This window comes from Ovis canadensis, chromosome 26 (genome assembly GCF_042477335.2).
Source record: "Ovis canadensis isolate MfBH-ARS-UI-01 breed Bighorn chromosome 26, ARS-UI_OviCan_v2, whole genome shotgun sequence".
NCBI classification, from domain to species: Eukaryota; Metazoa; Chordata; class Mammalia; order Artiodactyla; family Bovidae; genus Ovis; species Ovis canadensis.
The window spans coordinates 53,889,428-53,912,079 of NC_091270.1; the positions used below are offsets into that span (position 1 = coordinate 53,889,428).

Consider the following 22,652-nt stretch of genomic DNA (forward strand, 5'->3'; position numbering starts at 1 on the left):
AACGTTTGCAGGGCTCTGCTGAGCGAGCTGGGTACGGGGTCACCGTCTCGGCCCTGCAGAGCAGGACAGCGCCAGCCCCACGTTTCAGTGAAGACCAAGGCCCAGTCCTGGGCTTCCCTGGTGGCTCAGCAGTAAAGAATCTGCGTGCAATACAGGAGCCAGAGGAGATGCGGGTTCAGTCCCTTGGTTGGGAAGATCCCCTGGAGGAGGGCATGGCAACCCACTCCAGTATTTGTGCCTGGAGAATCCCCATGGACAGAGGAGCCTGAGGGCTACAGTCCATAGGGTCACAAAAGAATCGGGACACGACTGAAGCAATTTAGCACAGTAAGGCCCAGTCCTATGGGGACTTCCCTGAAGGTAGTGCGGGTAATAATTCTGCAAGTCTGTGTTTTAAACCTTTGAAAATATTTATTCTAGAGACAAAAGGAACAGAAAGGGAGCTGGAGAACCCACAGGGCGCCACCGTCCCGGGCAGCAGGTGGTGGCACAGACAAGCGAGTAGGTCACTCAGGTGGGAGGCCAGCTGGCTCCAGTGGGTGAAAGGGAACATCCGAGTAGGCATCTGAGTCCAGTACTCCACACGTGAGACCCAAGGCCGTCACACTATCCAGCCCAGAGTGAGCCCAGAGCGGGCTGGGACCAGCGGCTCAGAGCAGACTCAGATCTGACATTCAAACCCGGACTCCACTGGTGACCCACCCACATCACTTTCTCCAAGTCTGTTTCCTTATTTGTAAGAATCAGGTGGCGGGCAACGTTCACTTCCCTGGATTCTTACAAAGATTAAATGAAATGACATCAACACAAGGGCCTGGCACTTGCTAACAGACCCACAGGGTGGTAGGGAGAACCTCCGTGGGATGGAGCAATGGGAGTGTGCTGAGACACGGAGTAACCAGGGGACTCCAGGCTTCCGGCTTTGGTGACTCAAAGGAAAGTGGGCTGCTGATCACGGTGGAGACTGAGAGGCAGGAGCAGGCCTGGGGGTGGTGGGGGGGAGAGAGCTGGGGTGATGCTGAAGAACCTGGTTTTGCATCAAGGGCCCAAGGGTCTTCTGAGCAGAGATGTCGCTGGGTAACTGATACGAGACCAATGCTCAGATAAGAGGTCTGGTTTCGAAATACAGGTGTGAGATTCCATAAAGAGAAGAAAAGGTGCCCCAGGGAGGGAGTACAGAGACCCTGACCTAGTCAGGGGAGTCTGTGAATGAGGCTCAGGGAATCTGCCAACATTGGGAAACTCTGCAGCAAATGCCCTCTGTATGGATTTTCCTGGTCCAAGCTTTCAGTAAGTTTTCCACGGAGTCTAAGGGACCCTCAATCCTACCTGAAGCTTACCAACCAAAAGGGTAGAGTGAGGCTCCCCTGGGGAACACAGGTATTCAGGGTCAGGCAGAAACGTAAAAGACAACAGTCATGGAGACAGCGAGGGACCACGATGCGAAGAGGCTCTGAGCGGCAACTCACAGGGTGAGAGCCGGCTGAGAAATCAACTGAGCTGGGAACTGAGCCCAGCAACGGAGGCCACCGCGCTGGGTCAGGGGGGGAGCGAGGGAAGCAGGCACGGCAGATGGCACACCCCAGGGCTCTGTTGTCGTTTCACTGAAAAGGGAAGGCTCTGCATCAAGGAGCTCGTCTGAGAATCCACAAGTGAAATTTCACAAGGCCTGTCCCAAGGGTGCACGCGGAGCATCTCAGTCACCGCTCATCGAGACCAGAGCCTGGCTTCCTGCGAGAAGTTCCCACCAGCTGGAGAGGTGTCTATTGCTGGGCAGCCTCTGCCAAGTAAAGACCTCCTCTGTGTGCATGACCAGAAAAAAAAGCTTACGGAATAAAGGCTCCATGGGAGAACACCCACCCAAGCACACGTTCAGACATGTGCAGGGCAGCCACAGACTACGGCAACTGTTACCAAGCTCCAGGAAAGCTCGACGTTCCAGGTAGGCTGAACAAGGTAGGCTGAACAAGGGGCAACGTTTGTTAACAGTGCCAGCTATGGGAGAGTCAGACCCAGGGTCACTGATCAGCTGCTGCCCTGGTCGAGTCAGTTAAGGTCCCTCCCTCTCCCTTTCCTCACCTGTGAAATGTGAAAGTAACTCAGCTCCAGGCTTGGCTGTGATGATTTCATGAGATAATAGACTTAAGCACAGAGTTCAGGGTCTGACACTCCAGCAGCTCAATCAGCACTGGTTGGGGCTGGGTTTACAGTCTAGAGCAGTGCTGTCCAATGGGAGCGCTGCCTGTAATTGTACATTTTCTAGCCATCCTATTGAAAACTCAACAGGAGCCCAGGCAAGATGATGGAGCAGAAAGGCCCTGGGCTCACTTCCTCTCATGAGAACACCAAAATCACAACTATCTGCAGAAAAACCATCCATGCAAAAGACCAGAACCTACAAGAAAAGATCTCCTCCAACCAAAAACATAGAAAAGGAACCATGGTGAGACACACACCACAGTGAGACAGATACCCCAAGGTGGACGACCCACAAACTGGAGCTTCTCCCACCGGAGTAAGAGTTCTGAGCCCCAGGTCAGGCTCCCCAGCCCAGGGGTTCTACTCATCTGGGAAGATGAGCCCCAGAACATTTGGCTTTTGAAAGCCAGCGGGGCTTAATTTTGGGAATCCCACAGGGGTGGGGGAAATAGAGACTTCACTCTTAAAGGGCGCACATGAAATCTCACATACACCAGGACCCAGGGTGAAAAGCAGTCATTTGACAGGAGTCTGGGCAAGACCTATCTGTCGGTTTTGGAGCGTCTCTCAGGGAAGCGTGGATGGCTACGTGTCACCCTGGGGCCATGAATCCTGGAGGCAAACATATTTGGGGACCTTCTGTGGTGAGGACATGGCTGCTGACAGTTTCCATCTTAGCTCATTAGTGCCAAAACCCGGTCCCACCCAACAGCCTGCAGGCAACCCAGGCTGAGAAGCCTCAGGCCAAATAACTAACTGGGTAGGAACCCAGCCCCAGCCATGAACAGGCCCTAAGGACTTCCTGAGCCCATAGCTGACTCTAAACACACATCTCCACTTTGCCTTGCCCACCAGAGGGCCAAGACCCAACTCCACACACCAGCGGGCAGACACTGGCCCTTCCCTCCAGGAAGCCAGCACGGGTCTCCAGACCAGTTATTTGTAAAAATACAAATGACAATCTCGAAAAAAAAAAAAGAAAAGAAAAGAAAAAAAAACAACCAGGCAGCAGAGGAACATGTTCCAGACGAAGGAAGACGATAAAACCCCAGAAGCACTAAAAGAAGTGGAGATAAGCTTTCTACCCAAGAAAGAGCTCAGGGCAGTGCTTGTAAAGATGGTGAAAGAACTCAGGAGGACAGCAGGTATGCACAGAGCAAGAAGTTGGGATTTTTAAACAAAGAGTTAGAAGATGTAAAGAACACACAGAGAAGGAGAATACAATAACTAAAACGAAAAATACAGGAAGGAATCAATAGCAAACCAAACGATACGGGAGTGGATCAGCGAGCTGGAAGACGGAGCAGTGGGAATCGCTGCCACTGAGCAGAAAAAAGGGTGGAAAGAAGTGAGGACAGGTCAAGAGACCTTGGGGACAACATCAAGGCACTAATATTAGCATTACTGGGGCCCAGAAGGAAAAGAGACAGAGAATGAGCCTGAGAAAATATACGCAGACATAATAACTGAAAACTCCCCTAGCCTGGGAAAGGAAGCAGTCACTCCAGCCCAGGAAACGCACATGGTTCCAAACAGCAGGAGGCGCCAACATCACTCACATTACCACCCCCCACCATCCCCATCCGCGGAAGAACTGTCTTCCCTACAACCAGTCCCTGCTTCCAAAGAGGTTGGGGACCACTGCCAGACAGGATGAACCCAAAGAGGAACATACCAAGACTCACTGTAATTAAAATCACAAAAATTAGAGATAGAGAATATTAAAAGCAGCAAAGGAAAAGCTTCCCAGGTGGTGACAGTGTTAAAGAATCCACTTGCCAATGCAGGAGACGCAAGAGAGATGTGAGTTTGATCCCTGGGTTGGGTAGATCCGCTGGAGAAGGAAATGGCAACCCACTCCAGTATTCTTGCCTGGAGAATCCCAAGGACAGAGGAGCCTGGTAAGCTACAGCCCATGGCGTCACAAAGAGTCGGATATGACCGAAGCAGCTGAGCCTGCAGCACGGGAGAAGCAACAACTAACGTACAAGGGAAGTCCCACAAGGCTGGCCGCTGGTTTTTCTGAAGGACAGAACGGAGTAGCATGATACATTTAAAGAGACGAAAGGGGAAACCCTACAACTGGCAAAGCAAGAAATTGGGCAAAGAACTTCATCTTACATCGCCAGGAGGAGACCAACTCAGCAAACGTGAGAAAGCCGAAGTCTCTCAAAGAGCTCCAGGCCACTGGTTCCAGGGGACATAGCCCTTCTGTGGCCCCAGTCTTCACAGTCACCCACCACGTCTGCGAGTCACGTTCACAACTGATATGGTGCCAGGAGGCCCTGTTGTACTTGGTTAACTCAGACCAAAGAATGCAAGGAAATGGAGAAGCCAGATCGGAAAGACACAGGCTCTGCTTCAGTTTGGACATGTTACCGCTAGAAGGAAAACCAAGGATGTCCTTGGAGAGTGCAGAGTCCTGTGAAATCCAGTGGACCTGGGTACCACTGGGGTATGACCTTGCATGTATTACTGCACTTCTCCATGTAAAACAGGACCACTGATACCTGTTTTGGAGAAATAGCGTGAAGATGACATGTAATACATGTAAAAGAGCTTTGCATGGTGTCTGACAAAACAGGGGTTTAATAAATAGCTGCTATTGGTGATAAGAATAATCATAAGTGAAGTACTCATATTTACTTCCATATCAATATAAAACCTTAACTGGAAAAAGGTTTTAATAAAAGACAGTGCAAGAAAAAGGTCACTTACCTGACTTCCCTTTTGAGTCTGTGCAAAGAAGGGAGATTAATTTTCTCAATCTTTGAAACCCTGAACGGTTTTATCAAATTTATTTTTCCTGGCTTAAGGAAAAATGAAGAGAAATTGATCTTTGAATGCCTCTCTGTAAGTGACCTTGAAAACTGTTTTTTCCCAACAACATAGGTATCCATCCATAACAAAAAGTGTGTGGATGGGTGTGTGTGTAAGCTAATGCACGCTTTCCATGTCTCTGTGTATACATGATTTAACCCTGATATACAAAGAATTCTTCCTCAAAAGACGCGGCCAAGCTACCAGGGATTCCTTGGGTCAGGAAGAGGTAGTACATTTGAAAGGTGAACTCACACTAAAAAAAATCAGCATTATGACTTTTTTTCCTTTTAGTAGTATTTGCATCTTGAAAGTGAATGTCCCTAAAAACAGAAGACTCAAAGAAACATCTCTCAGAGTCTACGGAATGGAAACAGCATTTCTAGAGAGATGCAGACGTAAAGACTTTGCATGCTGGTAGCAGAATACCAGGGGCTTCCCTGGTAGCTCAGTTGGTAAGGAATCCGCCTGCAATGCAGGAGACCCTGGTTGGATTCCTCGGTCAGGAAGATCCCCTGGAGAAGGGATAGGCTACTCACTCCAATATTCTTGCCTGGAGAATTCCATGGACAGAGGAACCTGGCGGGCTACGGTCCATGGGGTCGCAAATTGTACACGACTGAGCAACTAAGCCCAGCAGAGCAGAATACCAGGCATCTGGGATAAGAGGAGGTGGACCCGAACATGCCCCTCGAGTTCAGCTCCACGTGACTTTTTACTGCAGCTTAAGGTCAGTCCGGTTTCAAGAAAGACATCTGCTCTCAGCCTCACCACTCCAGAGTATTGCCGCTTGTGTGTGTGTGTGTGTGTGTGTGTGTGTGTGCGTGCGCACACGCGCGCGTGCTTCAGGCTAATCAACTGCACCATGAAAAGCTCAGTAACACTGAGGGTCTGCCTGCCAAACCAGACCTTAGACACGGCTAGCTGCTGACCAGTGTGAGCCATGCAAACAAGCAGGGAGGCCGCCCGCCGCGGAGGCTCCGGGAGGAGTGAGCTCCGCTTACCTGTCTTCGGCCTGGGTTTCACTGGCAGGGACTCCTGTTTTTCCATCGCTGCTTCTCTTTCTTTCCAGCGGCGGACCTGCTCCTCCCTCATCTTGAAGAACAGGATCTGTTTCTGTTCCTCGTTCAGCTCTGCCAGCAGATCAGGATCTATGTACATCTCCGACAGGATCTGTTTCAGCATCTTTGCGGGGCTGGAGTCTTTTGCACCTGAGGCAAAAGTTCTTGAGAACGGCTTCCAGGGCTGCCTCCCCTGGGCTGGCACGGGGGGGCACCCACAGACCTTCCCAGATGCTCGTGGGGCTGGGACGGCGGCAGTTCAGCGAACTGGCTCTGGGTTCCCACACCGGGCCCCCTGTCTAAAACGCCACTCATGAACCTGCAAAGAGCAACCGCCAAGATGCAACTGTGTTAGAAGGTACAAAGGCCAGGACGGGCTTAGGAGCAAGCTTGGCAGAAACACAGATCCGCCTTTATTTCAGGCAAGCTTTGTTAAGAGTTTTGTGTAACCTGTATCCTGTAATTTCCAAAGATACTTTAACAAAAGACAAAAAAATAAACCCTAACTTTTTACCGGTCACTCTCAGGAAAACAAAAAATTAACAGAGGCTTGGCTGTCTCCCAACTAAGCAAACATGCGATTACCTCCGAGCTCAACAAACCACCACGTCCACAGCTAAAAACAGTTAAAGAGACAAAGGCAAGGATGAAATTAAAAGCCTCTCTCCAAACAACGTACTTCAAAAGCAAACACTGTTTTTGAGATTTCAGAGAATTACCCACCCAAACCCAAGCCAGGCTTAAGGAAGAAATAAAGAAGAAATAAAAATTAGACCATAATGCAATTTTCCCATTTTCCCTTACAAGTGGCTGTTAATACAAACAATTATGCGCTGTCATCTTCACAGATGGACAGTTCGGTGTTCAGACAACTCACCAGAACCACAGAAACCGTGCAGAGCAGGACAGGGCACTCACATGCATTTTGGAAGGGCACCAGGGTTTAGGCGTGCCTCTTCCAGATACCCTAATTTCACAGGGTCTAAATTTACAGACCAGATAAACTGGGGAGCCATGAAATTAAGAGACACTTGCTCCTTAGAAGAAAAGCTATGCCCAAGCTAGACAGCATATTAAAGAGCAGAGACATTACTTTGCCAACAAAGGTCCGTCTAGTCAAGGCTATGGTTTTTCCAGTGGTCATGTATGGATTTGAGAGTTGGGCTGTGAAAAAAGCTGAGCACCAAAGAATTGACGCTTTTGAACTGCGGTGTCGGAGAAGACTCTTGAGAGTCCCTTGGACTGCAAGGAGATCCAACAAGTCCATCCTAAAGGAGATCAGTCCTGGGTGTTCACTGGAAGAACTGATGCTGAAGCTGAAACTCCAATACTTTGGCCATCTGATATGAATAACTGACTTCTTGAAAAAGACCCTGATGCTGGGAAAGATTGAAGGCAGGAGGAGAAGGGGATGACAGAGGATGAGATGGTTGGATGGCATCACCGACCCAATCGAATTGAGTTTGAGCACGCTCCAGGGTTGGTGATGGACAGGGAGGCCTGGCGTGCTGCAGTCCATGGGGTCGCAAAGGTCAAACACGACTGAGCAACTGAACTGAACTGAACTGAAGGGGTGACCAGGCTCATCACAAAGGGTCCTCGCTCTGTAAGACAGTTTCTCAGATGGAGGAGCCTTGGGCCTGAGCACACAGGTGACTTCACAGGGGCACCTACTCCTCAGCAGACGTGTTCTACTTCACACGTTTCCATTTGGTCTATTTTCAAAAAATATAGCAAACCTTCACATTTTTGTCATTAGGAGAAAATGATGTACACATTTCCATTCTGGGGGGAAAAACAGAATGCTTATTTTGTTCCAATATAATAAGAAATCCACAAAAAGCTTATTTATTTCAACTCTGCAGGATCACCTATGTTCTAAGAAACAGACTAACAATCCTACCATCTGGCCACGCCCTCTCAAATATCTTCTTTCTCCAAACTAAGTTCAAAGGCTCTTAAGCTTCAGACCAGTCGCTCAGCCACACGGCGGCCCTCCCAGGCCCATGGCCAGTCACCCCCGGCCCTTCTCCTGGTCACCTCCAGGCAGGCTGCTGCACTCCTCTCACGCCCGGGAGGCTCCTGCAGCTTCGTTCCTGCTCCACCTCCTTGCGCAGCTGTTTCTCCATTTACACCAGCTTTTTCAGAGAAGCACAAGCGACAGCCCAACAGCCAGGGTACCCAGGGTGCCCTGAGTACCAACAACATGTAGTTCCGTTCACTAACATGCCCTGTGTAGCAGGGACCTTTACTGAGGCTACCACGACCCTCGCCATCTGCGTCCTGCCATCTGTAGCATTCAGTTACCCGGGGCTCAAATGGAACACAGTGTTTAGAGAAATTTTTAAAAGAATTAAAGGCACCGTCCGACTCTAACTCAGTCAGGCACGCCTGCCCCAGGCTGCCTGGCTAGCTTTGTATTTTGCTTTGAGGCGACCCTCAAAGGCTCTAACAGCCACACCACTGATGTCCTGCGATGCGGTCCTGACTCTGCGGTCTCCAGGAGAGGGGCTCAACTAAATCTACACTTGACGGGGGTTTCCAGAGGCTGAGCTCTTGTCTGTAGGCGTCAGAACAGCAGGAAGAAGGTAAGTCCTCCACTCACTGGACTCCAGTGCTGGAGACCAAGTGCTAAGAAGCCAAAGTGAATGAGTCCTTGACATTCCGAAGGAACACACCTCAACATAATAAAAGCTATAGATGACATTCCGGTAAAGGTCCTTACGCCGGGACACTTCTTGACCAGGGGTTGACTTTCACAGAAATAAAGCACAGGGGAGAGGAGCTGCCCAGGGAAGTTGGAAGCTTCCGCTCTATCCCCCAGTCTGGAATTGGGCGACTCCCAGCAACAGGGACAGGGCAGGCAGCGCCTAAACAGGAAAACCCTGAAAGGGCTGAATCCGCTCTCCCCTCCCCACCTGGCGCACTCCTGGTCTCAGAAGCTGACCCCAGCCGCAGCCACGACCGACCATGAGCGGTGAAGGCAGTAACTAACGAATCTTCATCCCAACCTTGGAGTTCAGCCCCTTACCATCCCCATTTCCTACAAGACGATGGAGGGGGTGTGCCCGGCCGTCTGGCTCCAAGTTAGGGGCACGGAGTTTGCCGGGAGCCCAGAATCAGGCTTCCCTGGTAGCTCAACTGGTAAAGACCCCTCCTGCAATGCACGAGACCCTGGTTCGATTCTTGTGTCGGGAAGATCCCCTGAAAAAGGGACAGGCTACCCACTCCAGTATTCTTGGGCTTCCGTTTTGGCTCAGCTGGTAAAGACTTCGCCTGCAACGCGGGATACCTGGGTTTGATCCCTGAGTTGGAAAGATACCCTGGAGAAAGGAAAGGCTACCTACTCCAGTATTCTGGTCTGGAGAATTCCATGGACTGTATAATCCGCAGGGTCGCAAAGAGTCAGACACGACTGAGCGACTTTAACTTTCACCTTTCAGAATCAGAGCATCACCGGGATGGGGAACTGCAGGTGACGTTTCAGAAGCAAGTTCTGGCAGCAGCGGAAATGCTGAACCCAAAGTGCGTGAGGCAGGGTTGACCCTCTTGGGGGCAGAAGCCTCATCTCTGCAAGCGCAAGTGGCCTTAGGGGAGGGCAGGTACGGAAAAGCCCCCACCCCAGGAAGGACAGCGGGCAGTGACTGACACACGGGGCTCACGGCATTCACATAGAGCACTGTCTACACAGCATCCACCCGCAGCTCCATCCACAGCCCCTGGGGAACAGACCAGCAGCGGAGACAGACTGGGGGAAAGGGCGGCTCTGTACCGCAGGGATGACAGGACCAAGCTCTCACAGCTTCAATCTTGTGCGGTTTCCCCCAAACATGCTTTTTTTTTTTTTTTTTTGTATTAAAGGTAATTAGTGGACCTTCAGGGAAAGACACTGGCTTCCCCCTATCCTCAAAGAAAACTTGGGGATCCCGCTGACAAGAATCTTGCGGGGCGAGGTTGCTGAAATACAAGCACTGCATGGGACGCTGAGGCTGGGGCCCGCCAGTGGGAACCTCAAACACAGCGCCGGCGGCCCGGGAGGCCAGCCCTGCCTCTGCCGGGCTGGGTGTCACTTCACATACCCGCGCTGTCTTTCCTCACCGTAAAAGGAGCCTGAACTGTGACTCTGTAACCTGAGGTCTGTGCCACACCATCCAGCGGGGACTTACGGAGGCAAGTGGAGGCAGGGTGGAGGAAGCAGAAAGGAGGAAGTCAACTGGCCAGGATTTCCCCTATTTTACCCCCTGACAATCAGTGCTGCGGCTGAGTCGGGCACACTGAGTGCAGCGGGCTGCCCCCATTCAAGACCCAGTAAAAAGGACAGCTGGGCTAACTCAGTTTCTTCCTGTGCAATACTTTTCGTAAAAGACAAAAATGACCAGCAACACGTCCACGTCTGCTACTTTTTCCAAAAATAAATTTCTAATGGGTCACAGTTGTCTCCCAGGACTCCCATAGGTGTGGCCTGGCTCTCATACTTGCTCATACTTGTCCTCTAAACAACGATTCTTTTTTTTAGAGGACTTTTTGTATTTTTAATGTCTCTGAGACCTTACCCGAAAGGACACTGCAGTGGTAAAGAATCTGTCTGCCAATGCAGGAAATGCAAGAGAGCTGGGTTTGATCCCTGGATCTGGAAGATCCCCTGGAGAGGGAAATGGCAAGGCACTCCAGTATCCTTGTCCAGAAAATTCCCTGGATAGAGAAGTCTAGGGGGGCTACAGTCCATGGGGTCACAAAGAGTCTGACACAATTGAGCACCAAAAAAAAAAAAAAAAAGCCTAATTAATCATAAAAATATTGTGATATGGACATTATAACTTTAATGGTAAGAATATCATTTGAATTATAATTCTTTTCAAACAGCCAGCTTTCAGTTATCTCATTCAACTTTGCCTTATTAGTCTACCCGCACAAAGGTTCTCTTTGAAGATAAAATGAATTGGTGGCAGGGGGGCGACATCAATTTGGTAAATTCTGTAAAGATGATATAACACTCTTCAGAAATTTGAAATCACTGCACACGGGTTTATCTAGAAATTTCACTCACGCCAGATCTACGCCCGCATTGATTCCACTTACTTCTTCACTGAAAAAAAAAATAAAAAACCTGTATCCAAGTCATTGTTTCTCTTAAGCAGGCACCCAACAAAGCTTTTAGGGTTGAGCGGACTCAAGTTTAGAAAGAAAGGGGCGCTCCGTCGCCTCTTTCCTGTGACTCTTGGGGAGAGAAAGACACTCTGAGCGAACCTGCAGTGACTCCCTGGTGCCCCGGGCGCCACCCCAAGGGCGCCCTCGCGAACCCCAGGGCGGGGGAAGGTCACCGCGCGGCCGCCTGCAGCCACCGTCTGGGCCCGCCTTCCGGGGGCGGCGCGCCCACCGCGGCCCCGCGCGGCCCCCCAGCGCAGCCCGCGCCCACGGGATCGGAGACTGCCCTGGGCGTCCGGGGCGCGCGCGCCTGGCGCACCGCCTTCCCCGCCCGCGACCCCCAGGCGCTCCCTCCTCGGCAGCCCCGGGCGCTGCTCCGACGAACGCGGCCCGGAGCTGCCCGCGCGCCCCTCACCGCGACCACCGGCCCGCTCTCTGCGCCGCCGCTCTCCTGCAGGCGCGGCGACACCGGACACCCGACACCGGACACCGGGCCGCTCGCAGCTGAGCCCGCAGGGCGGAGGAGCGCGGGACCGCCACCCGCGGGGAGACCCCGCGCTGGCAGCCCCTCCCGCCTCCCGCCCGCGCCGGGCCGGGCCGCCGTGGCCGGGGGGTGCCGAGGGCGAGGCGGGCGCGGCCGGCTGCACAGACGCGCGGCCGAGAGGCGGGCGAGGGCCTCCCCCCGGCCCGCTGCCAGTCCCCCGGCCCGCTGCCAGTCCCCCGGCCCGCTGCCAGTCCCCAGGCCCGCTGCCAGCCCCCCAGCCCGCCCGCACCTGCGGCCGCCGGCGCGTCCCTCCGTGCTCCCCGCGGGCCGGGCGGGGTCCTGCCGGGCGTCCCAGCAGGTTGGGGCCCGGGGCCGGGAGCCCTTCTCAGCTCCGCCGGAGGAGCCTGTGCTCCAGTGTCTCCGAGCTCACTTTTTTTCTTTTGTTGACCTTAAGTCAATTATCAAACTCCTCCCGGGCGCTGGTCCGCAAGGGTGTGGCTTCGTAGGAGGCCAGGACCCAGAGGAGAAAGGCTGGGAAGATGGAGACTGGAGACGGTCGGTCAGGGGGTTTGGGGGGAGAGAAAATGAAAGAAGTGCGGAGAAGGGGAGAAGGCGAGAGGGTGAAGGCCGGCGCTGAACTGCGCGCAGCCGGGACAGCACAGGTCTGGGTGGCGCCCGGGGGGAGGAGCCGGCCAGAGAAGGAAATCTGGGAGGACAGCTCATTGGAGGCAGAGTGGCCTCGTCCAGTGGCATTTTGCATTCAGAGGACCGTTCAGCATGTGTGGAGCAAGGAGCCTGCTGTCCTGACCACACCCTGCCCCAACCTGGTCGCAGGTGTCAGGGAGAAATGGGTAAAAACAGCGAGTGTAGACCTGTCTACACAGCCTACCTGACTTGCTCCTTTCAAAAATGAAACCTTCCCATTTCTAGCCTCTCCGGACCTCGGAAGATACTGGAGAGGTAGAACCTGGGGGCGGAAGTCAGGCCTCTTGAGTAGCTATTTGAGAGCTATTCTAAGGATCCTAATTAGGGCAGAATTTCTGGTTGGGTTTGGTTCCCACTGCTTATTAACTTATGGCCTGTCGCGTATTTCTGGCTGGAGTGTCATTTAACCTGGCTAGCTGCTGGCGCCGGCTCAGGGAACCCTAACACTCCGTGGTGAAGCCGTTGAAGAACGACAAAGTCAGCTTAACACAGTCCCCAGAGGCATTTAATGAGCGCTTGCTGGTCACCATGCCGGTCATGGTGAAGCCAGACACGCAGGGAGCAGACAGCCAGCCCCATTGGAGGCAGCACTACCTTGTACAGGAGCCGCATGTATGTTTCTGCCTCCTTGAAATCATGAACTTGTTGCCAGGACTGATCCCACATCAGTGACTCTGTGACTTAACTATGAGGCTCTCATCTGCCTTTGGGCCACGCTCCCGGTTGGAAACATCTCCCCACCCAATGATCCAGGATGTGTTGTGGGAGGGTGCCCGCCTTCACGTGCCTGTCAAGTGAGGTCTGGGCCACCACGCCTTGCCAGGGGATGGTGCTGAGCCTCACCCTGCTGGCCACTGGCAAGTCAGGGACACTTATGAGGTGTATCACCAGCTGTCTTGTTCTTGAAGTTCTGTTAAAAGCCCTTACGAGCTTCCCGGTATCCTCAGATCTTCCCAGGGAGCTTGGACTAGGTCTCCTAGTACAAATGAAACCAAAGTCTCATCTCTTGCTTGGACTAGATTCAAAATCAAGTATTTCCTAACTTCTGTCTTTCTTGCCATCTTTTCAAAAAGTACACAGTTTCATTTTAGTTTTATAAAGGGTTACTGCTGGTGATCCCAGAAGTCTTTCTTAAGCACAGCTTACAATAACCTGAGGGAGGTTTAAAGTTTGCCCCTTTGTTCCCCTCACCGCCCCCAACCCAGCAGTTATTTTGTTGAGATTGGGATGGAGCACAGACCACGTTTCCCCAAAGCATGCTAGGAGGTCCTAATGTGGCCAAAGATGAAACCGCTAAAATATGTGGGAAGCTGATATGGGAGATTTTGAAGAGTTATACTACAGGCCCTGTGTGGTGTGCGTGCTCAGCTACAAAGTCACGTCTGACTCTTTGTGACCCCAAGGACTGTAGCCGCCAGGCTCCTCTGTCCATGGAATTCTCCAGGCAAGAAGACTGGAGTGGGTTGCCATTTCCTCCTCCAGGGGATCTTCCCAACCCAGGCAGGGATCCAACCCTCATCTCTTGTGTCTCCTGAATTGGAAGGCAAATTCTTTACCACTGAGCTACTTGGAAGCCCAAACATAGCTCCTCGACTTGACCGAAATAAACATGGAGCCAACGTTCACCTTCTTGGTTCTGATCCCAAAGTTGTGTGGGGGGATGGACAGCCTCTCATTTCATATGTGAGACCAGAGCTCTGGCTTATCAACACCTTTACTTCCATTCACTGCTCCTGTTTGTGAAACCCAGATGTCCCCTCTGGCCTTTTAGTTGAGGCCAGAGCTTTGCTCTTTGAAATCACCGCTCCCCTCCCCCCAGCACACACCCAGGCTCCAGGCATTCCCCGTCACTTCCTTGCCTTTCCTGGAGGCAATCCTTCAGTTCTGCCCTCTAGAGCCATCTCCCTCATTACACTGTTTGCCTGAAGACTCTTCTTTAACTAGAAGCAGAGTCTTGACTCTACCCTGGGGTAAAGTAAGACAGTTCACCTCTTCCCCTAAGTGTATGTTTAAATGAGAGCCAGCTTATGGCCTCAGCATGAGTGCTGTTGTTTAAGTTTGAGACAGAGAGTGAGTTTTATTGGCATGTCAGTATTTTAACAAGGATACTTGTACAGCATCCAGTATAATGGGAGGTTATGGCCAATAAATGACAGACCATGCCTTATAAATAGGGAAATATGAACACAGACAGGCTCCCTTTGGAGAAAGGAATCTGTATGCATAGAGTTTATATAGCCCCCCTGGGAACCCTCGCTGGGAGTAAATGCTACACGTCTGTCCTCATTAAAACACAGCGCATCACACAGATTTTAGGGCTGGAAAGAATTTGGACGTTATCTGGACATCATTTTGCAGCTGAAAAAAATGGAGGAAAAGCGAGGTTCCCCACCAGAGGGCTTCAGTGGTGAAAACAGAATTAAAGCAGAGTTTCTGACTTATGGTCTTTACAGAGTTATTATACTGTGTTAACCAGATCACTTACCTTACTGATTTCAGGAGTGAGAATGAAGGGAACCATCACCTGTGTTTCTCTTCCAACATAAGCACCTCTGTCTGTTGATGAAGAGCAGACGGAAGCCGCCTTCGGGACTGCATGCCTTGCGGCCAGTGGTGGGCACAGGCCCCCATCCAGGCTCTGCTGGCTGCTCCCAGCAGGTCCCACAAGCTTCCCAGCCCCTCTGGAGAAAGCAAACCTGGGGCCATGACCTTCTTCACTGCAATAAGCGGGTACTGATGGAGCCGCCAGTCAATTCTCAGTTCTTCCGTGGGTCAAGTTCTGCACAGGGGAGGAGGCAGAAGGACATGGAGCAAAGGAATCAAACCAGAAGAATAAAGAGAACAGAGGTGATTTTTTGAGTTCTTACGTGAGCTCTCTTCCTTTTGGAAGAGCCTGTGGAGCCTCAAGTCTGCACTCCTCCCGAGTAGGGGAGGGGTTCACAGACAAGAGGGGGAAGAACGCACCTGACATCCAGAAATTACTTTGAATTTTTAATAGAAAAGGAGGGATTTCTGGTCAATACTGGGCTTGCAAGCATGAGTTTGACTTGCTAGTTTTGCTGTGTGGTGAGCAGCCCTCCCAAACCGGCTGAATAAAAAGTCTAATCAGGAACTTCTCTGGTGGTCCAGTGGTTTAGAATGTGCTTTGTGATGCAAGGGACACAGGTTTGATCCCTATCGGGGAACTGAGATCTTGCATGCTGTGGATCAAGCTGTCCGAGAACCGCAACGGCAGCCAGAACACTGCGCCGCCATGAAAGGTCCCAGATGCTGCACCTGAGACCCAACAGAGCCAAAAAGAGTCTGATCAGATGCCCGGAACGAAAGACTCACATCCTATTGTTTTATTCTTTAAATACTATCTCCTAGTGGGACTCCAAGGAAATAACATATGTCACTAAAAAGATGATGCTTAATGGATAGAAATGGTTTCTAACCCTCTGAATGCACTCTATAAAGAAAGCTGAGTGCAGAAGAATTGATGCTTTTGAACTGTGGTGTTGGAGAAGACTCTTGAGAGTCCCTTGGACTGCAAGGAGATCCAACCAGTCCATCCTAAAGGAAATCAGTGCTGGGTGTTCATTGGAAGGACTGATGTTGAAGCTGAAACTCCAATATTTTGGCCACCTGATGCGAAGAGCTGACTCATTTGCAAAGACTCTGATATTGGGAAAGATTGAAGGCAGGAGGAGAGAGGATGAAATGATTAGATGGCATCACCAACTCAATGGACATGAGTTTGGGTAGACTCCAGGAATTGGTGATGGACAGGGAGGCCTGGGGTCCGAAAAGAGTTGGACATGACTGAGTGACTGAACTGAACTGAACTGAACTGAAAATACTCTAAGTCACTGTGACCCCGTATATCCATACAGATCAACATTTCAAAGCATTTTCAAGCTATTATTTTGTTCAGTCCTCCCAATGTGTTTTGTGAGCTAGGCCTTTGTATCTTAACTCACAAATGGGGACACGAGTTCAGGGCAATTCTGTGGCTTGCCTGATCGTACTGTTCGTGGGATTCTCTAGGCAAGAATACTGGAATGGTTTGCCATTTCCTCCTCCAGGGGACCACATTTTGTTAGCTCCCTTCGCTATAACCTGTCTGCCTTGGATGGTCCGGAACAGTGTGGTTCATAGCTTTGTGGAGTCACACAAGCCCCTTCTCCATGACAAGGCTGTCATCCATGAAGGAGAAAAAGTGGAAGTAGTGACAGATGTTATTTTCTTGGGCTCCAAAATCACTGCGCACAGTGACTGCAGCAATGAAAGACGCTTGCTCAAAGATGCTTGCTCTTTAGAGGGAAAGCTATGACAGACCTAGACAGCGTATTAAAAAGCAGAGATGTTACTTTGTCAACAAAATCCCTATGGTTTTTCCAAAAGTCACTTACGAATGTGAGAGTTGGACCATAAAGTAGGCTGAGTGCTGAAGAATTGATGCTTTCAAATTGTGGTGCTGGAGAAGACTCTTGGGAGTCCCTTGGAGTGCAAGGAGATCAAACCAGTCAATCCTAAAGGAAATCAACTCTGAATATTCATTGGAAGGACTGATGCTGAAACTGAAGCTCCAATACTTTGGCCACCTGATGTAAAGAGCTGACTCATTGGAAAAGACCTTAATGAAGGGAAAGATTGAGGGCAGGAGGAGAAGGGTGCGGCAGAAATGAGATGGTTAGATAGCATCACAGACTCAATGGAAATGAACTTGAGCAAACTCCGGGAGTTAGTGGCTTCCCTGGTGGCTCAGATGGTAAAGTGTCCGCCTACAATGCGGGAGACCTGGGTTCAATTCCTGGGTTGGGAAGATCCCCTGGAGAAGGAAATGGCAACCCACTCTAGTACTCTTGCCTGGAAAAATCCCATGGACAAAGGAGCCTGGTGGGATACAGCCCATGGGGTCGCAAAGAGTCAGACACAACTGAGCAACCTCACTTTCACTTTCTTTTCTGGGAGTTAGTGTAGGACAGGGAAGCTTGGCGTGCTACAGCCCACGGCGTTACAGAGTCAGACAACTGAGTGACTGATGAGCAGCGTCAGAGTGTCTGCCTGGTTTACGCAGTAGAGTGGGTGGTCGTGGGCCAGGGCTGGGACCCGGGTCTTCCCATCCCCTGACCAAGGCCCCCTTCCCCACACCTGCTGCCTTTGTCAGCCTGTCCTTCCACCTGTATGCATGGCATGGCTGGCATTTTTGTCTCATTATTTTTGCATTCCCAGAGCCTAGCCCAGGCTGTGAGGTAGAATAGATATTTAATCCGTGTTTGTTTAAGAGCTGAATGAATCTGTAGGCTTGCCCACAGAGAATCAGTACCTCCCTGAACAGTCTGGTAAGCTTATTTTTGGAAATTAAGGTTAAGTAGCTTTGCAGCCTAAGAAGTTATCAGTATGTTTTGAGGGATTATCTTAACCCCAGGAATGACTCAGTAGTTTGAATGTTCAAACTTGAGATGCTATTCGTATGAAAAGGAAGGGATAAGGTCAGGGTGATTATATTATTATCCTGCCACAGAGTCATTTGCCTTGATTTTTATTTTTCCTTAACATTGTATTCTTTTTCAAATTATTATTCATTACATGCAATGAATGATGTAAACCTTTTATCCCTGCAACGCGAATGATACACATGTGAGTAACTATTGTTTTGAAATACATAGCATTTCCTGACCCACAAGGATTATTATTTACATAATCAGTTTTGCAATTTTAGGAATGCACCATCTTGAATTATTATTCAACTGTTTCATTGATGTTGGCTCTCCAACTAGATTATAAATTCCTTCAGATAGACGTGTGCATTTTATATATTTCATTTCCCTCACACCCAGTGAAAAATTGACTCACAAAGACAGATTTCTGAGTACACAAATCAAGGCAACAATGTAGATTCCCTTGATGGAGCCCTTATTGTATGCAGTCTGACAGCTCTCAAGAGAGAATGTTTTGGGGTTTGTTTTTTTTTTTTAGTTTTCATCTTGATCCAACTTAATACTGTAGTTGGAATGGAATTCTGTTTTATTAAACTCATAGTATTTCCTAAGAGTTACATATTTTTATAATGAAACTTTCTGTTGGTAGGGCAAAAAATGTAGACAAAATGGAGGGAACAGCTTCTAGGATATTTACATTAAGAAGAAAACCCACATGTGGTCCCCTTTCTCTTCCTGCTTCTTCCTCTCTTCCTTTTCAGATAACATGTTAGAACCTACAGGTGTGAGTCTCCATTGCCAAAGAGAAGGGGAAGTAAATGGTTGCATCTGCTGGCCTGTCAAACATTTGGTAAACCTGTGTCTTTGGAGGTGGGGGTGGTGGTGGTAATGAAACAGTCCCTGAGGACAATGAGCAGATACCTAAGAGGGGGAGCTGTCACGAATAAAAACAGTTAAAGTAATTTTAAGAAAGAGGCTAAACATATGCATACACAAAGGTCACAGGGACAAAGTTGTGAGCATTCAGGGGAAGATAGATTACAACCCAGGGAATCTCGAAACTCCGATGGTTATCGGAGAACTTATCTTCCTCCTCTCCTCCTGCCTATGGCTTCTTGGTGGTTGGGGGGGAAATTCGTGGGGCAGTCACAGTGGCAGTCCAGGTTGTCAGTGAGGCTGAACACATACTAGGATTTCACAGCTCTAGGATTTTAGGAACCTTTTCTTAATGAGAAAGTTTTAGTCCTCTGGTCTGATCTTTCCAGATTGTATCAGATATCTCTTGCTGCATAACAAATACCAAGCACGTAGTGACTTCAAACAATAACCTTTGACATTCTTCATGGGTCTGTGGGCGAGAGGGTTCCCTTGCTGGTCTGGCGTGGGCTTGCTTGCAAACTGGGGCAGCTGGACCCTGGGACAGGCGTGTGGCCTCTGAGTCTCATGGGGTCCAGTGACCTCCTCCAGCAGCAGCAGTGTTTCAAGAGGACGCATTCCAATGTGTCACAGCCCACGTGCTGGTGTCGTGCTGGCTGGGGCAAACCCAGGGGCACGTCCAGAGTCAATATAGGAGGGGCTGCCCTGCACAGATCGTGGGACGGGTGACTCACCAGGACCATTACCGTCACAGTGCATCTCACAGTCTGGCACAGAACTCTCCAGAACATGGACAGCTTGCCCAGGGAAGCGCGGTGTTGCACAGCAATTTGTTCCCGTGTGCTGCGTTGGCTTGTTTCTGCCGACGTCTCCTGTGGAGTGTCTGGACAACCCCTAGACGGGGATGAACCACTGGTGACACTTCCTCCAAGGACCTTTTCCTTGTCCTTCCCTCTCTCCCTCCATTCTTTCCTTCTTTCCTTCCTCTCTTCCTTCTCCCCTCCCTCTCTGTCTCGCCCTTCCTTCCTTGCCCACACTAACTCAGGGAGTGTTAAAGACTAGAATTCAGATCTTAGTTTAATGATCTTTGCATAAACCACCTCCCTCCCTCTCCAGCTCCTGTGGGATACGTTGTCTCTGGTTTTATTTGCTTTGTAACATTTGAGAACTTCTTGCCTAATATTTCGTGTGCTTTTCAATGTCTATGGTTAATTTATTTGCTATTTCATCTGCTTTTCCATGCTATCAGTCCTCCACATCATCTCACAATCTCGCATGAATTTCATTTTTACCGTGTTTAACATTAACTAGTAGAGACACTGCAGAGGAATGACCCCAAACCAGATCCTGCAGTCCTGAACCTTACATTCCCCAAACTACGTTTCCTCCTGTTTATTATTAACTTTGATTTACTTTGCTTTAGCTGGTAGTCTGACCATGGGGTTACGGTCTGATATTCGATAACTTGGCTTGTTTTTCAGAAAAGAGGTGATGTTCCACATCAAACAAACCTCAGCTTGTAACTTGTAAGTGAATTCAGAGCACATTTCTTACACGGGTTTTCATTCTTGTGAAGCCGGAGGGTTTAATGTAACAAACAGCAGAGTGCCAAATGGGATGCTGGGTGCTTCTTGGCATGTGCCTTTTCTCTGAGTCACAGTGCCCAGTCTGCCAGCCACTGTGCAGGGACGGTGGGCATCGCCGGGGGGCCCAGTGATGCCCCCAGCTTCCTGTGCTTCCGACTCCAAGCGGGAAGTAACTGGGATTAGGGTAGCAGGTCCCTGAGCGAGTCACACGCTCTGTGTTCTACGTGTAACAGGTGCAGGTTAAACAAACAGACGAAACCAAACCCGTTGTGGTTCTGGGAGTGCTGCTGCTGCTGGGTCGCTGTGAGCTTCGTCATCACCCCCTTGTCGTTACTCACGTCCTTCTCCTCACTTGTCATGGGCAGCGCATTTCTGTTGGGGCACAAGGGCGAGTGAAGGGCGTGGAGAGAAGACGGGGAGTCACGGGAAGTGAGGTCAGGGTCGTTCTTTTGGCTCAGCTTCAGGCTGGTGGAACGACAAGTGGGCAGTTTCACCGGCAGCCTCCTTTAGTCAGATTGCCTTTGGGAAATTCCACTTGAATCTGAGTCCCACGGTTTAAGGTGACGTCAATCACAACCAAGTTTTTCCAGGGAAGAACCGATATGTTGAGTGATGTATAGTTAAAGGAACTGGGAGTGATTAGCCTGAACCAGGGAAAGCTTGGGGTTATGTGGGAACATCCTCAAATGTCTGAAGAAACCTCACATCCTGGAGGTCCTTGGACAGATTAGGGCATTTGAAATTTGAGGTCAGTTACTGCTTAGGACATCTCATCTCTGCTGGTAATCGTCACTTACCAGTTGAAGGACAGTGGAAACGGACCGCCACCTTCACCCTGTCCTGGTCCATTTTCTTATTTGTGGCTGCTACACAGGCTTTCCTAAAGGTCAGTTCTGGCTGTGGATCCTTTCTGAACACGTTCACCCACCGCTGCTGTTCCTGGTCTGTTATGCTTCCAGTGTTAAAGCTCAGTCCACGGTGTCAGAGCACCATGTGAAGCTGCCCCACTGCATCCTTCTCACCCCCTTCACCTACACAGCTCCCAGACACTGCCCCCACCCACAGACCTTGAGCCCTGATACCAAGGACTTCCCCTCTACTCCCATTCCTGCCAGCGACCTGGAACATCTCACCGTCCACCTCGATGGTGGATCCAGCCCACGGCATAGCTCAGCCTCCACTACGCTGACTCTGTCCATGGCCTAAATTTTCTCTACCTCTTAGGTCTAATATTTGAACATTGCAACTTCTGGCCCAGCTTGCTTGCTGTTCTCCCAACGTTCTCATGAGCTCAAGGTATCTTGCTCTTTTAGCTCAAAGAAACTTTTACTCCCTGGTTCCTTTCATTTTATTCGCTATCAGCCACCACCTGCCCCTTCTTTTCTCCCCAGCCGTCCTCCTCTGCTGATTTTTCATCACCCGTTCCATTCCCTTGCTCCCTACCATGTTCTGCTGGAGAAAGAAAATCACACAGTGACGAAGATGAGGGCCACCCAGAGTCATGGCTGCAACTCAGCTGGGTCCTCGCACTTCCGTCAGTTCTGCCGCTGGTCTTGGGGCAGCTTCTCCCGTTGTTGCCATCAGCTGCTCCAAACCGTTATCAAATTCCTCAAGCCCCTGCTTCTCAGTCTCAGCAGATGAGCCATCTCCTCTCTTGAGAAAATTCATGCTTTTAGACCTGATGTCTGCATCGGTGAGAGGTCTTCGTTACAAACAACCGACTCCAATCTCCTAATTGAACGCCATGTTTGTTAGAAGTTATTTTGCAGTTCAGAGAATCTCTGGAAGGACATGAGGGTCCTTGAAATCTTGGTTCCAACCAGGCCACGGGGGCTGTGATAGTAAACACTGATGTTTGGATCTGAACCTTAGCGCACCCCATGTACTAATGATGCTCACAACCAGGAGTCAGAAGTTCTGTTCCTGTTGTGTTTGAAGAGATAAACACTCCTCTCTTTCATGTATCAGAACATGGAATCCGCATGTACCTACCTCCTTATACTGCTTCCTTCCAAGCCAACATCTGGTGCAGAAGCATCTGACTGATGGGAGCTAGATTCACAAGCCTGTATCTTAGCAGCAAGGGGTCCCAGGAGAACGAGTTTTGGTTTCTACCTTGTGGATGCAAGGTTCATCATGTGGGGAGTTCTCCAAACACAGGAGGAATGATCAGAAAAGACAGTTGGCAGCCTTGAACATGATGAACAGCCCCTGTGATCTCTTTCACCTTCTTATCCACCTACCTAAAAACTTATCTACCTCCACATCCATTCATATCTTCCTTCTTCCAATCACTAAGCCTAATGCCCAGTATTCCCAGGTGGTCCCCCATCCAAGTAATAACAGGCCC

The 22,652-nt window shown here is 50.2% G+C and overlaps 1 protein-coding gene across 10 annotated transcripts in view; it reads right to left on the minus strand.

Annotated features, from left to right (window-relative positions):
- SH2D4A (SH2 domain containing 4A) overlaps positions 1–12,379 on the minus strand; it is a 63,753-nt gene extending 51,374 nt beyond the window's left edge. The window contains exons 1-4 of one of the 10 annotated variants that reach the window (XM_069572771.1): positions 11,641–11,833; positions 11,128–11,166; positions 6,304–6,399; positions 6,024–6,230 (exon numbers count right to left, since the gene is read on the minus strand). In XM_069572771.1, coding sequence (XP_069428872.1) covers positions 6,024–6,204 — 181 coding nt within the window. In that variant the 5' untranslated portion in view covers positions 6,205–6,230; positions 6,304–6,399; positions 11,128–11,166; positions 11,641–11,833. Of the gene's footprint in view, positions 1–6,023; positions 6,400–11,127; positions 11,885–11,998 lie in introns of those variants that run through there. The other 9 variants (XM_069572778.1, XM_069572769.1, XM_069572776.1 and 6 more) reach the window with 9 other exon arrangements.
- Between the last annotated feature and the right edge of the window lie 10,273 nt (positions 12,380–22,652).